Below are 16,501 nucleotides of genomic sequence, written 5' to 3'. Positions count from 1 at the left end.
TAGACTGCCATGAAGTCATAGGATACTACAGAAATACCTGCTAGAGGGGAATACAGGCCTATGGCATATTACTAACTTATCCTTCCCACTAGTCCTAATGACGTGGTGGCCACCTCCTCTCTCTCAAGCCCAGAATACACACCAGATTGTGACAGGGCTGGTGAGTAACATGGTGGCTGATGAACTGATGTTTTTCTTAAGTCTGCCCCAAAAGTGAGTGGTCTACTCACCCCTGAAGTGACCAGGGTAGGGATCATGATTTTCCCGCCAATACTCTGCAACTTTCAATAAAGGCCAGGAAGTCCTTCTTTTATACATGCATTTATTATGTACACACACAAACCTCTTCAGTAATAACTGCCTAAGAATAAATACAATGTATTCAGAACAGATCTGATACTTTGTATTTAACTTTTATAAAGTAATCCTTTTACAGTGAAATTTGGATCCTTCATTTTACCCAAAAACTAATCTTTTATAGTGATGGGCTTTTGCAAGTTAATGTAAGCACAGCAGCCTCATGTACCCATAATTTAAATAGCTTTCAAAGGAGACAGCTGTTTCCCCCCAAAAAGGGTTTAAAAGCTGTTCTGAGTTGTCTGTGCTCTGCTTAGAGCTTCTGTTGTTCCTGTTTCAAATTTGTCCACAGCAGTTGGAAGCTGTTTGGAGCTCACAGCGTGTTTCTGTAGCGGCTCCTCTCGTGGAGTTAGAAGATAAGGCACAAGCACCAGGTCTGTTCCTGAGAAGATAAGATGATCTTAGTGTAATTAACTGCTCAGTAACTTAAATACCATTTAAAATTAGGGAAGTCTTAGCTCTCGCTGAAGGAGGATGGTGTAGCTGATGGGATGCATGGTTGTCCATCTCTCAAGCTCCAAAGTTAATATGTTCTCCAAACAGGCTTTCTTTATCTTCACAGAGATCCATGGAACTGTCATCCATGAAAAATCTAAACCCTAACTGCATTTTCTAAATCCCTAGTTCTCAAACTGTGGTCCCCAGACCTACAGCATCAACTGGGAACTGGTTAGCAATGCAGAATGGGGCCTCCCACCCCAGACCTGTGAAATAAGCAGCTCTGGATGTTAACCTAGCAATCTGTTTTAACAAGCCCTCCTGGTGATGCTCATGCCTGCACTACTTTTCATGTTCTCTGCCAGAAGGGAAGGGCCTAGAAGGAAATCTCAGTGGACATGTATGTGTTGTTTTAACCATTAAGTTTGTGGTAATTTGTTACATCAGTAATAGGAAACTGATGTAAATATAAATCATTAAAATCACTTCCTTTTTTTTTTTTTTAAGACTATTTCTTTTTTTTTTTTTTTTTTTTTTTTTACTTGATTTTATTTATTTATTTATTTATTTTTGGCTGTGTTGGGTCTTCGGTTCGTGCGAGGGCTTTCTCCAGTTGCGGCAAGCGGGGGCCACTCTTCATCGCGGTGCGGGGACCGCTCTTCATCGCGGTGCGCGGGCCTTTCTCTATCGCGGCCCCTCCCGTCGCGGGGCACAGGCTCCAGACGCGCAGGCTCAGCAATTGTGGCTCACGGGCCCAGCTGCTCCGTGGCATGTGGGATCTTCCCAGACCAGGGCTCGAACCCGTGTCCCCTGCATTAGCAGGCAGATTCTCAACCACTGCGCCACCAGGGAAGCCCAAAATCACTTCCTTTTAAATAAAAAAATCTATTTTTAAATAGTCCAAAATATGTCAATCATATTTCAGGAATAACTGAAATAGTGATCATTAGTGCTATGGTTAGTTAAGTTAGCTAAAGGATGATTAATTTCTCAAAACAATCTGAATTGAAAGGGATTCACTCTATTTTTCTTTTCAGTGACTTCCCAAAAAAGGATCCCAAGTAGGATTGTCATTTTTCTAGTAAATTTAAAATAGTATGGCAAAATGAACCATCAATCACAGTTAAATAACACAAGAAAATGTCATTCTAGGGAACAGTGTGAAAAATAGCATGTTCTAAATTTATCTATATGAGAACCAATCACTGTATACAGCTTGACAAAAATTGATCAACTATGCTTCCTATTGGTATGAATAATTTTCACTGAATAATTTATAAAACTCTACACACGATTCATATCAAATAAACTTGTAAATGGCCAGAACATTAGTGAACAGATGTGAATGGTTCAGATCTTAGTGTGTTTTCAGTGCAAAATGCCATTTCTATGTTTTAGAACAGTAGGCTTCAAAAAATGAAGTGTGCATATGCCAGTGGAAGGACAAGGTGAACCCTGGAAGTGCAAGAGGTAATGTAGAACTTTGATTTTTTAAACATCTTATCCTTTTAAAATTTCCTTTTTCCCTATATATGTTTTATAATGTACATAATAGATCAGTATAACAATATGTAGGTAATTTATAAATGATCAAAATTTGGAGTGTATTCTCTAATTTTTTCTGTTAAGAGTTACATGATCAAAAAAGTGTAGAATATCACTAACAAGAACCACCAAGCCACTGCCTCTGTCACAGCCTTATGCTTGATTCTGGTCTAAAAGTGAACAAAATGTAAACAAAAATTTTCAAACAAATGCTAAATGCAAGTTTTTTTTTGTTGTTGTTGTTTTTTCCAGAGGTGGGGTCTCTGACAAGATTAGGGTGTGAACAGGACTTGCACTCCCTTAATCTAGCCCCAGGTGGTCTCCTAATCTTTTTAAAATTTATTTATTTTATTTATTTATTTTTGGCTGCTTTGGTTCTTCGTTGCTGTGTGCGGCTTTCTCTAGTTGTGGCGAGCGAGGGCTACTCTTCGTTGCGGTGCGCGGGCTTCTTGTTACAGTGGCTTCTCTTGTTGCGGATCATGGGCTCTAGGCGCGTGGGCTTCAGTAGTTGTGGCGCGTGGGCTCAGTAGTTGTGGCGCGTGGGCTCAGTAGTTGTGGTGCACGGGCTTAGTTGCTCCGCGGCATGTGGGATCTTCCCAGACTGGGGCTTGAACCCGTGTCCCCTGCATTGGCAGGCAGATTCCTAACCACTGCAATGCAAGTTTGCCATCAACCTTTTAAATAGGTTAACCACACACAAAAAGTGTGGCAAATGTTTCAAAGTAGCATTTATTTTTTAAAAGCACATTATGAGGTAGACTTAAACTAAAATATTCAGTGCATATATTAATAAAAGGTTTATTAAAACCTTAAAATTGTATGTAGGTATGTATGTAGATAAATTCACCTACAATTCTACCATCCATTTGAAAAACAACTCAATTGAAAAGGTAAAAACTTGTCACATTTTTAGAAAGCTTTTCTAATTCTGAAATAAAGAACATTTGATCTGTTAAAAAAGTTTGTGGGAGGGAGGTAGTTTTGTTTCAGTTTTAGATTTTAGAAGTTATTTTACTAAATCATTCACTTTATGGCTAGTTTTCAATGAATGTGAATATCTTTACTAGAAGGTAGGTAAAAGGTACTATAATGCAATTAAGAATTTCAAGATGGCTTCAGCAGAGCATTAAACCAAGCATGGGGCTTTTCTCAGTGCAGGCCCTCAAATGACTACATAGGTCACATACCCATGAAGCCAGCCCTGCATCTAAGTCTATATCAACTGCAGTTATAGGAATACTAAAACCTTAGTTATCTTTGTCCCTTGAACTCTAGACTAGGCATCTAGTAGGGAGTCACATGTTTGTTGAATGAAAAACTGAGTCTTGGCAGTTTTCCAAATCAATGAGAAGTGCTTAGTTTTTCTGACCTATGGTCAGAACAAAATCTTACTCCCATGAATAGTCTGTTCATTATAATAAATGATGGATTCCTGTAGTACTGAATAATTTGCACATCACAATTCTGGCTTCATGGAAATTTGAGGCCACATATGGTGAAGATTCACTTGATTCATTCAACAAAAATTTATTGATCCTGCTGGGCACTGGGAATAGAAGAATAAATAAGAGTCCCTGCCCTCAAGGAGCTTACAGTCTGGCATGAGAATCTAGTGAGAAACAGCACCTCAGAATCTAGAGAGAAAACTTTCTGGTGTCTGGCATATTATCTGGAATACTCCAAATGTCCTGAAAATGTGAATCTAAAATTTATCAGAAAGCACAATTTGGAAATGGAAGGTGCAATGAAATTTAAAAGAAAATTCAAATATTCAACTTCTAATGTAAAAACCATGAAATCTAAATGAGGAAAAAACTCGGGAAAGCTGAAAATTCTATTTTAAGTACTTTGGACCAGATTTAAATTTTTAAAATTATTTTATTATCTCTGGCATTTTCATTTATAGTGACATTTATATACACATGTATAGAGGAGGTGTGTGCATGTGAGATGTATTCCCTGGAGCTTTTGATAAAACCCATTTTTCTATCACTAATTCATTTACAACTAAAAAAGCAGCATACAGGTAAATTTGAGACTTTCCTTTTGATAATAATTTCCATTATCATTTGAATGGAAGAAATTCTTAAGAATTGTGTTCAGGGTATAAATTTCGGTACACTCTCATTTTGCACTGAGACTTAACTGTGTCTTTGTACAATGTGTGATAATTTAACCATATATTTTATTTTATTTTTTAACCATATATTTTAATAATTACTGACAGTTTAATGGCATCAAAAATACTCTTAAGTCTATCTGGATTTTCACTGGTTTTTTTTTCCCTCTGCAGTCTTCTTTTTTCTTAAAAGCATGAAAGACCCCTGTGCAACTACAGAGCCTTTGTTTTTGCTTCCTTGTACTTTGGTACATTGCTTCTCCTTAATCTAGCAGCATCCTTAGCTTGTAGTATTTTACTTAGTGGCAACTGAAAAAAATCACTAGCTTGGGCTTTAACTGGGAACTATTATCCAGAAGGTTATTGTGAACCTGTAAGGAAGTTGGTGAGCAACCAAAAGAGCTGTCTCACAGACTGTGCACCCAGAGCTCATCCAGCCCATTAGAAACTAAGCAGGCTTGGTTATCTCACGTCCCAGCTCATAACAGATGAACACAGCACATTAGAAGGAAGTGGGGAGCCTGTTAGAGGCAGGTATATTGATAGTGTGGTAGGAGACCACTATATAAGCAAAACAAACTGCTTAGCAGATACAAAATTTTTTAAATTAAAAAAAACAAAAACCACACCAGGAATCTGAGGCAAATGATTATATATACCTCAAGGCTGAGGGAATCACTTTATAATAATTAATATCAATTTGTTATAGCCCTTTACAATTTATGAATTATTTTACATACATCAGAGCTCATTAGATATTTGTAATAACACATGAATATAACTTTTACTTTCATCATGAAAAAGTGAATTGTACTGAGCATGCTGTTTAAGAAGAAGGCGGGTAGGTATACTGACATATCTGAAAGACTTGCATCAAAAATAATTACAAGTTTTAAATTTTGGCACTTAAGATATATGCATTAATTATCCCAACATTAATATATATGCTTTCCTTCATGACCAACACTGTGTTACTGAATTTTCTTAGCTCTCAGTGACTGCTGGTCATTAAATGGGGATGATTGTCATCAGTAAGTTATCAGACCATTTCTCCTGTTAAACACAAGCTTAACAGATTCTTATGGATGCCAACACCATATATTCTAATATGGGAAACACTAGGCTCCTAAAAGAGTCTCAGAGCGTTTTTGCTATATTGCACTTTCTAGAAAACAGCCTTAATGATATGATGTGATCTTGGTTCTAGACATAGGAGTGAGGAATATGTGATTTACCTTTTCCATGCTTGTTTTCCTAAAATTTTTGGTAAAGCCTCTTCTCAGGGATGTAACAAGGAGAAACAAAATATACATGCTCTTTGGGCTTCTGAGAAAAAAGACCACAGACATTTTCAAAAGATAAAAGTAGAGGTCTCTTCTGCATCAGCCACTTCATTTTCACAATTGAAAATAAGGAACTACTGTATATTTGATGTTTTTAAGCTCATTCAACATAGCTTTGCCATAAATATACTGTTCTGCAGAAAGCTTTTTAAAACAGATGTATAATTTATACTATACTTACCAACAATTATATTATCAATTATAATACATTTACCAATTATCATGAATAAAAATGACTAAATAAAATTTTAGAGTTAAAAACGCCAGATTAGATTTTATACACTAAGTGAAATGGGATCTTGAAATTTTAAGTGTAATCTCCTCCAATAGTACGGCATTCCTGATGCCCCTTAATTCCTTGATAAATATCCCCTGATGACTTTCTAATCATGACAATACCTCAGAGAGGACAAAGGTTTTGTTGAGTTTGCTATTAATTTTTAATTCTTATCTGTGAGGCTCTGTTTTTGTATAAGGCTATTAATCCTCCATTTTTCTTTATTTTATAGCTACTTACCCTACATGAGGGTTTTTAGTTAGGAACGGACCGTGTGTGTGCCCTGCAGTTTATGGCATTAATTCTAATGGAAATTGTCTATCTTGTAAATGTTCTTTTGCATGGTGCAGAAGATGAGCCAGCTCTGAAATAAACCACTTCCAGAGGGTGTTAAATAAGTAAATTAACAGGCCAGTTTACCATCCTTTACAAACTAAAGGGCAAAATGGTAGAGTAGTAAGCACAGGCTTGGAACTAAAACAAACTTTGAGTTTGAATCTCAGTGCTGCCACCCCATGCCAGCTCTGTGACCTATGGCAAATCAACCTTTCTGACCCTCCATTTCCCCCAAAGTACATTGGTGCTCATGCCACCTACCTTGCAGTTTTTGTGAGAGTTAGTAGTAAAGTATGTACATTATTTGACACATGATAGATATTCTAGAATCATGGACTGAAATTTATTAGAGTTGGGCAACATTTGGGCCTGGCATCTGACATGGAGCGCTCTCCCAAGGAGATGCGATATATGGAAACTTCTTTTGATTATCAATACAACCATTGTACTTAGTAGCTTATTTTTAATGTCAACATTAGGTGTTTTTGTCTCCAAAACTTTATTTTCTTTTAAATATTTGTTTTTAAGAAAGTTTATGGCAAACCTGTGTTTTCACTGTGGGTACTTTTTTTTTTTTTTTTTTTTTTAAATTAATTAATTTATTTATTTGGCTGTGTTGGGTCTTCGTTTTCTATGCGAGGGCTTCCTCTAGTTGCGGGGAGCGGGGGCCACTCTTCATCGCGATGCGCGGGCCTCTCACTATCGCGGCCTCTCGTTACAGAGCACAGGCTCCAGACGCGCAGGCTCAGTAGTTGTGGCTCACGGGCCCAGTTGCTCCGCGGCATGTGGGATCTTCCCAGGCCAGGGCTCGAACCCGTGTCCCCTGCATTGGCAGGCAGACTCTCAACCACTGCGCCACCAGGGAAGCCCTGTGGGTACTTTTTTTGATGACTAAAAAATTTCCAATTTTTTTTTAATATCCATGGTAAGAAAAATCTAATTTTTAAAATTTGTCCCAGAGCCAACATTATCCAAGTGAGATGTAACCTCTGTACATGTGTGAATGGCTGTCTGGCAGGGTCTACAAAAAGTGTCATTTTTATTCATGTATTTGGGTTGCTTAAACATTTCTATAAGATTTAAAACACTTTTCTTCTTATGGCTGGAATTCTCAGCATTGATACTCCCATGCCTTCCTTTTTCAATCTACTGGCCAGTTTAAAGGTATTCACAATAATACAACTTAAAGACAAAAAAAGTGTTCATAAGTCATTGTTTTAACAGCCAGCATAATACAGTAGAAATTGCCCTGAGCAAGGAATTAAGAGACTTGAATTCAAGTCCTGGCTCTGCCACAAATTTTGCAGGATGACTTTAGGCAAGTCACTTAACTTCTCTCATTCATCTAATAACGAGATTGAGTCCATTTCAAGTTACTTTCTACCTCTAAAATTGCTTTTATTTGCTTATTTTTTTAATAATCAAAACACCTTCTGGGAGCTGTGTTAAGCACCTGATGGGTACAGAAATATTTACTGATGTTTAAGGTAGTAATATTTGAAGCTGTGATCCAGGAACCACCTGAATACAGATTACTTGGGGTTCGTGTTAAAAATACAGATTCCTGTCCTCTCCCTGGCTGAATCAGAACCTTCTAAGGTGAGGGCCAGGTTTCTCTATTTTTCACAAGCTCCCCAGTGATTATAATGCACCCTAATGTTTGAGAACCACTGGCCTAAGAGAATGTGTTCTAAGAGGGAAAAAGCTAGCATGTGGCTCAAATTACTCCAGCCTCTGGCAAATCTCTTCTAAGGACAGTCCCATTCAAAGTGGAGGAGACTAGAAAAAAGCTGCTTACTTTTTTCAAAAAAGCAGAGTAGTCAGCCTTATGCCTGGCCCCGGCGTGATGCTTTTTACTTGCTGTGTTCCATAACAAAACACAACAAAAGGTCTTAGTCATGACACCCAAGTCACGGACCACCACAGTTATGACAACAGCTTGAAGACAATCACAGTTCTCCCTTCATTAATGGTAAGAGAGTTGAGCTCAAGGAAGATGAGAAAAACACAACGTCTTTACTCTCGATTTTCCCTCCACCTGTCATCCTCTGTGATTCAAATAATCTGGCAGAGGAAACAGAAAATCTAAGCCACATTGTTCTCATCACTGTGTGGCCAGATAGAGAGTATAATCTAATAAATAAATCCTCTTCTATACAATAGAAATGACCAAAGCCCATTCCTTCTCTTTTCCTTTCTAATGCTGTTGACAGGAACAAAATACCAAGTAAGGACACATGCTACAGATTTAAAAATTCATACAAATAAACTACAAAGAGAGGTGGTAATTTTTTTTCTAGAATTTCACAACAAAATCCCTCTCACGGTGAAAAATATGTATAATTTTAACAGGAAACTTAAAAGACATTTTGCTGCAAAACTATAACAGCTGTAAGAATAATGCCGTTATCTGTGCTCATTATAGAGAAACAACAGCAACTTTAAAAGGCCAAGTATACTGATAAGATGAAATTTCTTTTCAACAACCAGTATGCCAACATCAAACTTCTGGGTTTTATTCAACACTAGCATCACGAGTTTCTCCTAATCCAACCAAAACTCCTGCCAAATGTCCACAAAATTCACACCAAAATCAAAAAACAGAAAAGAGAATTAAAAGAAAGAAATTTGACAAGAGCTACCATGCAAAACAACCAGCAGAACTGGAGTTCAGTGGCACAGATCAGCAGCAGGAGCCTAGGAATGCTGCAAAAAGATGGTGCTGCCTGGAGTCTAACTTGGCGATGCCCCTGTGATGCTGGACGACCAAGTACTCAGGTCACAGGTGTGTTCATGGACCCATAAGAACTAGGATCTTGACCCAAACTTTTAAGATCTTCTAAAAAGAAAATACTTCACCTAAATTGAAGTAATATATAATTCAAACACCAGAAGAGTTCCTTATTTGATGTAAGTTGTGCCTAAAACTTTGGCTGATACAAAGAAACCCGTCCACTAAGGCACCCGGAGGCGATCTGACAATGCGTTGGAGAGAACTTTGTCGTCAGTACCACATCATTATGAGAGTACAGAGAACGGATCACCCGCAGGGGACTGGCTTCTTTGGGCAAACAGTCAATAAGTTCACTGCACTGTTTGTCAAATCCCAACAAGCGAATCCCGTAGCCATGTGGGGAAGAAATCATTCGCCCATCAGGGCTGAAGCAAAGTTCTTTGATATAACCCCTGCCTACATTGGCTTCTTCAATGTAATGAGTCAGTCGTAGAGAACAGCGAGGTGAGACTGGTCGCACGGGGGCTCCTTCTTGGAATTCATAGACACAAGTCCACTAGAGGGAGAGAAGAGAGAAATCATAGAGCCTCATAACTGGAGTATAACCTTTAAAAACTGTGAATAACTGTACTGTCACCTGTAACTTATACAATATTGTACAGCAACTATACTTCAACTAATTAAAAAACAAAAAGTTACAGAGTCCCAAACAGTGCTAAGATAATCTTTTTTTAAAAAAAAAGCTCCACAGAATGCCAAAGCTAGAGTTGTTGCAAGAAATCATTCAGATGAATGCTACCCCTCTCCCAACTAACAAAACTTGTAGGTCCCATACTGTCTTTTTTTTTTTTTTTTTTTTTTTTTTTTATAGCTACTTTATTTCTTTCTTTCTTTATTTTTGGCTGTGTTGGGTCTTCAGTTCGTGCGAGGGCTTTCTCTAGCTACGGCAAGTGGGGGCCACTCTTCATCGCGGTGCAGGGACCGCTCTTCATCGCGGTGCGCGGGCCTCTCACTATCGCGGCCCCTCCCGCCGCGGGGCACAGGCTCCAGACGCGCAGGCTCAGCAGTTGTGGCTCACGGGCCCAGCCGCTCCGCGGCATGTGGGATCTTCCCAGACCAGGGCTCGAACCCGTGTCCCCTGCATTAGCAGGCAGACTCTCAACCACTGCGCCACCAGGGAAGCCCCCCATACTGTCTTATCTACATTCATATCAAGGTTATTCTGTACTATGACACTTTAAAGCCTTTTATTCCCTGAGGCCACTGTGACTTCTGAAGTAATAATTCCCTTTTCTGAGAGTAACAAGAATCTTGATATTTTAGGGTTAAGACATCTAAGCCCTAGAATACCTCTCCTCCTACACACTTCAAAGACTCTTCTCTCCTTCTGTTAGCTGTGGCTTCTAGAGCTAGTGACTAGCTAGCTAGCTAGCTAGCTCTGGAAAGACTCCTGCTTTCCAGAGTAAGGAGAATCATCAGGTCATATAAGATCTTTTCCCCTAGTTATCAGTTCAGTCCTCTCCTTTCCCAAAGCTTTCCCTGGTTTTTAAAAAGAGGAAATCATAATACTCCATTGGCTTATAGCAAAACCTCCCATTTAGCCAGCTTAGCTTAGTCCTATGTTTACTGTATAAGGGGTTTTTTACAATGAGATGAAGGAGACAAGAATTAAGCTGGGCTCAATCTGAGCTGATGACTCCTTTAAAGTACTTCCTGCTTGCCACACAGGCCAGAGAGGAGGAAGGATTTTGAAGGGATAAAGACACCATGAGCACACATGGTAATGGCAGTTTGTTCAGTCAGCCCCATTGAAGGTGGAGTGCTGCTGCCCATACCTCCTGATCATCAGTGTTGCTTGAGCACCGAAGAAGAGTGGCCCAGCCTTTTGGGTGCAGCTGTAACGATGTGATGCAATTTCCACGGTCTCTCTCACCAGGAACTTCAGGGGTTAAGACTTCAAGACTGTTTCGTGGTGAAATTCCTGAGATATGAGAAAATTAGGATGTGGAATTTGTATTATCAAAGGACTAAGGTAGCTCATCAAAGCTTTGATTTCTGGCAGCCACCCTCATGCCTTTATTCCTTCATCTGCCCCTTATGCTACCACATGTAAAAAACCATGGTGCCCCTCAACGTATGGGGTATGTGTCTTTGGGGTGGGTATGGGGGAAGGGGTATGATAGAACTAAAGAATCCAAGTTCCTGCAGCAGGAATCAATAATAACCTAAGGCTAAGGTGTTAAAGCTGACTAGGAATCCTTTTGATTTGGATCTACATCTCAAGTTATGTGACATGAAAGGAATCTGGAAAAGTAAAAGACAACAATTCTCATCTCAGAGGACCTGATGCTCTCTAGTCCAGAGAAGGAAATACCTGGAAGCCATGAGGACTGCCTTTATATAGATGAAAGATGTGTGCAAGGAGCAGGACTTATGGCCCCCAAGGACAGTACTATAAACAAAAAATCAATGTATAATTTTGGAGGTAAGAGAGGACAACTCACACAGAGACAGGTCAAAACAAGGGGTGGGAGATACTGCCAATTGTACATATTCCTGGTACTCTGCTATGGCCCATCATTTCTTTCTACCTGGCGCCCAATGAAATTGACTGCTGTAGTGAGCCATCGTTACAAATGGGAGTATGTCATATCCCTCAAGTATGTGGAGAACCACTTTCATACACATTGTAAGGAAGCAGCTTAGAAATTTATTATCAAGAGAAATATTTCAACACTTCTCTGCCTATAGAAGGAGTTGCTTTAAAGATAATGAGCTGCCTCTGTCAGACCCTTCGTGAATTATTTCGCACTTAGATGTGTTATCTTCTTTTAAAAGCTTCCCTTTAGATTACTGTAGCATTGACAGAAACCTGTGACGATCTAAATTACATTCTCACAACCAAATTATACCTAAATAATTATTTCACATGTGATTGAACCTTAACAACAATTTTAGAAAAAAAAAACCCTATTTCAAGAGTTTTGAAAATCTATAACAAAAGCAGAAAAGAAACCCATTCTGAATAAGTAAGCAGTGATTTCTGAGCTCTGCTCCTTGGAGGTTGCTCAAGAGCTGGCAAAAGGGGGAAACCATACAGGGCCAGGGTGGAGATGGGGTAGGGAAGGCTGGAGGGTCAAGGGCCTCCTTAATTTTACTTGAACCAAAGTTACTTCACTTTTATTTGTGCTACATCCCTAAGAATCCACAGGAGAAATGTTACATATGTGGGCATAAATCTCTAAGAGGAGGAATATTTAACCTTAAAATGAGACATCATAGTCTTCAACATCCAGAGGACAGGATGGTGGATAGTCTATAGCTTTAGGTTAGGAAGGTCTCTCAAACCATTCTTGGAAGTAGTCAGGCAAAGTAATCAAGAATGCATTTATTGAGCACTTACCAGATGAGGCCCCCCAGGGAAAACACTAACTAGAAGTCTAAGTATAGTCCTGCCTCTAAATATCTAGGTAGGAGATATGCTTATCTCCAAAAGGTGACCCAAAATTATAAAAATATATATATCTGGCCATCAGTCCATCAAGAGGAGAACAAACAAAAAGTGCTATAAGAGCTAAGATGTGAATTAGTACGGAGAGAGATGATGAGTGAAATTTGCATAGGTAGAAAGCATTTCAATTAAGGGGTGGATAGAACAGATTGAGCAGCTAGTTCTCCCAGACTGGCTGGGGAAAAACTGGCAAAAGTAGAGTGGGGCCAGATTATAGCTCTTTATCCCACAACCCCTCTGAGGCTGCCAGGCATTGCTGAGATAAGGAAATGGCAAAGCAAAAAGCCTGCTGGGCTGGAACCAGGCAACTTTCACAAGCACCTGATAAACTCATCCCTTTATATTTACATAGCACTATCACATGCATAGTCTCATTTAATTTCTATAACAACCTTGATTGGAGTCTATATCTCCCAACTATTCCCTCTCCAAACTAGACCAAACTAAATCCAGAAAATAAAACTAAAGTTCAAATTCCAACAAAAATGTAAGCCCAAGATATTCAACCCTAGAGACTGGTTAGCTTTTTGGGGTTTTGTTTGTTTGTTTTTTGTTTTTTTTGGCCACACTGTGTGGCATGCGGGATCTTAGTTCCCCAACCAGGGATTGAACCCATGCCCCCTGCAGTGGAAGTGCTGAGTCCTAACCACTAGACTGCCAGGGAATTCCCTGGTTAGCTTTTTGAAAATGTTACTGAGGAGCAAGGAATAGCCTCATCTCTATTGGCTTTTATTTTTAAGGATTAAAATCAAACCAAAAAAAGCTATTTTAGAATCTATATTCAAGATTATGAAATCCAACTTTTGACCTACCTTCTCTTTGTGAAGCTCGTGACATGTGTTTCTCAGAAGATGAATTGGAATCACTATGATGAGAAGGTGAACCAGAAACTCTAGGACCAGATGAACTCGACAAAGTGGTAAGATCTTGAAAATACAAAACGTTCCAACAGTAAAGCTAGCAAAACTCTGGTAGTGTCTCTTAACTTTTTAATCATCTACTTGAACCATATTGTTAAAGTTCATCTGAAACATGGCAAGTACATATCCACCTAAAAGTGGCCTATAAAAAAGACTGAGGTGGGCAAGAAAGCTCTTTGGAATGTCCAATCTAAGGCCTAGTCCCTTTCTAAAACCCTTTACATCAATGACTTCCTTAAGTGAAATAAAAATGAAAAACCAAATAAACATAGGAACATCTTAGGTTTCCCATCATTTCTGTAGTGAAATGGAACAAGAAAATTCAGCAAGAATGAAAACTGAGCTGTTCAGCCTGTTGTTTTATGTTAGAATGGCATCCAAACAACAGGTCCATTACCGAGAACATGAACAGATCCTTCTTAAAGCATACCAACAACTTCTATCATCATTCCTGAAATTATGTGAATACTATCTTTGAAATGCAATAAACTTAACATTGAAATCTGGGAAAATAAAATGAATATCAGATAGGTGAGTCTGATGTCTCACTCCAAATAGCAGTCTCTATTTCACACTTTTCTTGTGGCCGCACATTTCTGTGGGGACTTCTTATTAATCTAATTTCTTTGGATGGTATTAAGTATCAGAATTACCTTTAGAAGACAGAAAACCTTCCTGGTTTTTAAGCAAAACATGCCAACTAGACCTTCTAAATCACTACTTCTCACTAAGCTAAAGTTGATTATTAATGTTTAACCTAAAAAAAATCTGAAATGAAAAGGACTGTACTTGCATATTAATGAAATCCCTTGCTTGCAAATAAGTTGGTAAAACTTAAATTTCTACTTTTAGCAGTGAAATTAGGCAACTGCAGTACAATGAGGCCTGCACATTCCCAAAGGAGTCTTCAGAAGTGGCCCCGTGCATAGAGAAAGATTCCAACCATTTGAAGTTGATTTTAAACAACAATTTATGAACATTATGTTTTCCAAATGCTTAAGTATTTTTTTCTGAGTTCTTGTTCATAAACACAATACTATAACTAATGAGTATGTTCCTATATCAGCCCTCTTCTTCCTAAAGGTAGATATAATATAGTCTCTATCATGTAATGTAGTACAAAGTTTTCCTGAGCCCCCATTTCGCTTAAGTCCAATGGAATTGGCAACAGGAAAAGGAACAGGGCTTTAGCAAGAGGATGTTTATAGCTCATGAGATAAGATGGCACCAACTACCTGTGTCTGGACATCTGAAAGTCTAGGATGCAATACAGACTTAAAATTAAAACTCTATATTGACTATAACTTAACAGCTCTGCTGGGTTCCAGAAAAACTTAAAAAAGATTGACAGTACTTTGGGCCATCACTAATTTTTGAGATAATGATGATCTACAAATACTGATGAAGACTTTCTGGCTAGCAGAGGGCTAAAAAAATTTTTTTTAGAGTTAGAAGTTATTCTTCCTAGATCATTTGTGATACAGAGGCACAAATTAATACTATGTCAGAGATACATGTAGATCATTATACTTCCTTGGGAAAAAAGCTATTACTGAGCTTTCCAAAGAATATCTTTTAACTTTCTTCCCTTCTTTCTGCTATCATTCTCAGAATAGAAACATATACCATCCCCATGTCTGAGATTATTTAGAAAAAACTTTCTTTAATCAAAAAAGGAAAGCTTACCTGAACTTGACGTTGTTCTTCTTGCTCTCAAAATGGGATAGCTGCCTACTTCTAAAGACTTGGTTAAGTCAAGATCATGCAAAATCAAGAGATATCCAGAGGACGTTGAGATCAACATTTTGGAACAATCTGGTGTTAATCTCATTCGCATGAGAAAACGTGTGTGAAAGAATTTCTTATGTGGACACCCATCTTCTGTACACCTACAAAAGAAATCAAACCAACAAAACCTAGAGTTATCATAAATATAAGCGTTCAGTGATAGTCATATTTTTACCCTTCAAACTAGAATTTACACTTGATGTATACTCAGACTTATACACATGAAAAATTTTTGCTCACCATTCCTTCTTCCATCTCTAACTTTTTTTTAAAGATTATTATTTCTTTCTGAAGTATATTAAAATTTTGTTGAGATAAACTCACTTTTTATTGTTCTGAAAATCTTTATTTCACTCTTTGATTAATGGTTTAGCTGAGCCTATAACTTTAGGTTGATAGTTACTTCTTTCTGAATATTGAGGATAATATTCCAGTGAGTTCTGGCTTCTATTGTTGCTATTTTTAAGCCTACTATCAGTCAAATTGTTACTTTGGATAATTTTTTTCCCTTTGGTTGATCTTCTCCTTGTTTTGGAGTACTGCAGTTTCACTATGACGTGTAAATTTGGATTTCTTTTCATTTATCTTCATTGGGATTCATTTGACTTTCTAAATCTTAAGATTCATATTATTTATATATTCTGGAAAATTTTCCATCATTATTCCAATATTGCCTCTCACCTATTTTCTCTATTCTTTTGGAGCTCTAGATAGATATTTGAAACATTCACATTTGACTCTCCTTGTCTAATAACTGCTCTTTCATGTTTTCTATCTCCTCATTTGCATATGTTGCCATCTTGGTAATTTTTCAATATCTTTCTTTTTTTAAAAAATTAATTAATTATTTATTTATTTATGGCTGTGTTGGATCTTCGTTTCTGTGCGAGGGCTTTCTCTAGTTGTGGCAAGCGGGGGCCATTCTTCATCGCGGTGCGCGGGCCTTTCACTATCGCGGCCTCTCGTTGCGGAGCACAGGCTCCAGACGTGCAGGCTCAGTAATTGTGACTCACGGGCCTAGTTGTTCCGCGGCATGTGGGATCTTCCCAGACCAGGGCACAAACCCGTGTCCCCTGCATTGGCAGGCTGATTCTCAACCACTGCGCCACCAGGGAAGTCCTCAATATCTTTCT

At 38.4% G+C, this 16,501-nt stretch overlaps 1 protein-coding gene across 1 annotated transcript in view; it reads right to left on the bottom strand.

The window, feature by feature from the left end:
- Nucleotides 1-3,113: 3,113 nt before the first annotated feature.
- Nucleotides 3,114-16,501, bottom strand: part of DCAF10 (DDB1 and CUL4 associated factor 10) — a 48,849-nt gene continuing 35,461 nt past the window's right edge. Inside the window, exons 4-7 of the mRNA XM_007197024.3 lie at nt 15,267-15,469; nt 13,473-13,586; nt 10,985-11,130; nt 3,114-9,705 (exon numbers count right to left, since the gene is read on the bottom strand). Coding sequence (XP_007197086.2) covers nt 9,337-9,705; nt 10,985-11,130; nt 13,473-13,586; nt 15,267-15,469 — 832 coding nt within the window. The 3' untranslated portion in view covers nt 3,114-9,336. The remainder of the gene's footprint in view (nt 9,706-10,984; nt 11,131-13,472; nt 13,587-15,266; nt 15,470-16,501) is intronic.

Source organism: Balaenoptera acutorostrata, chromosome 6 (genome assembly GCF_949987535.1).
Source record: "Balaenoptera acutorostrata chromosome 6, mBalAcu1.1, whole genome shotgun sequence".
Classification (NCBI taxonomy): Eukaryota; Metazoa; Chordata; class Mammalia; order Artiodactyla; family Balaenopteridae; genus Balaenoptera; species Balaenoptera acutorostrata.
This window is presented reverse-complemented; position numbering and strand designations above follow the sequence as displayed.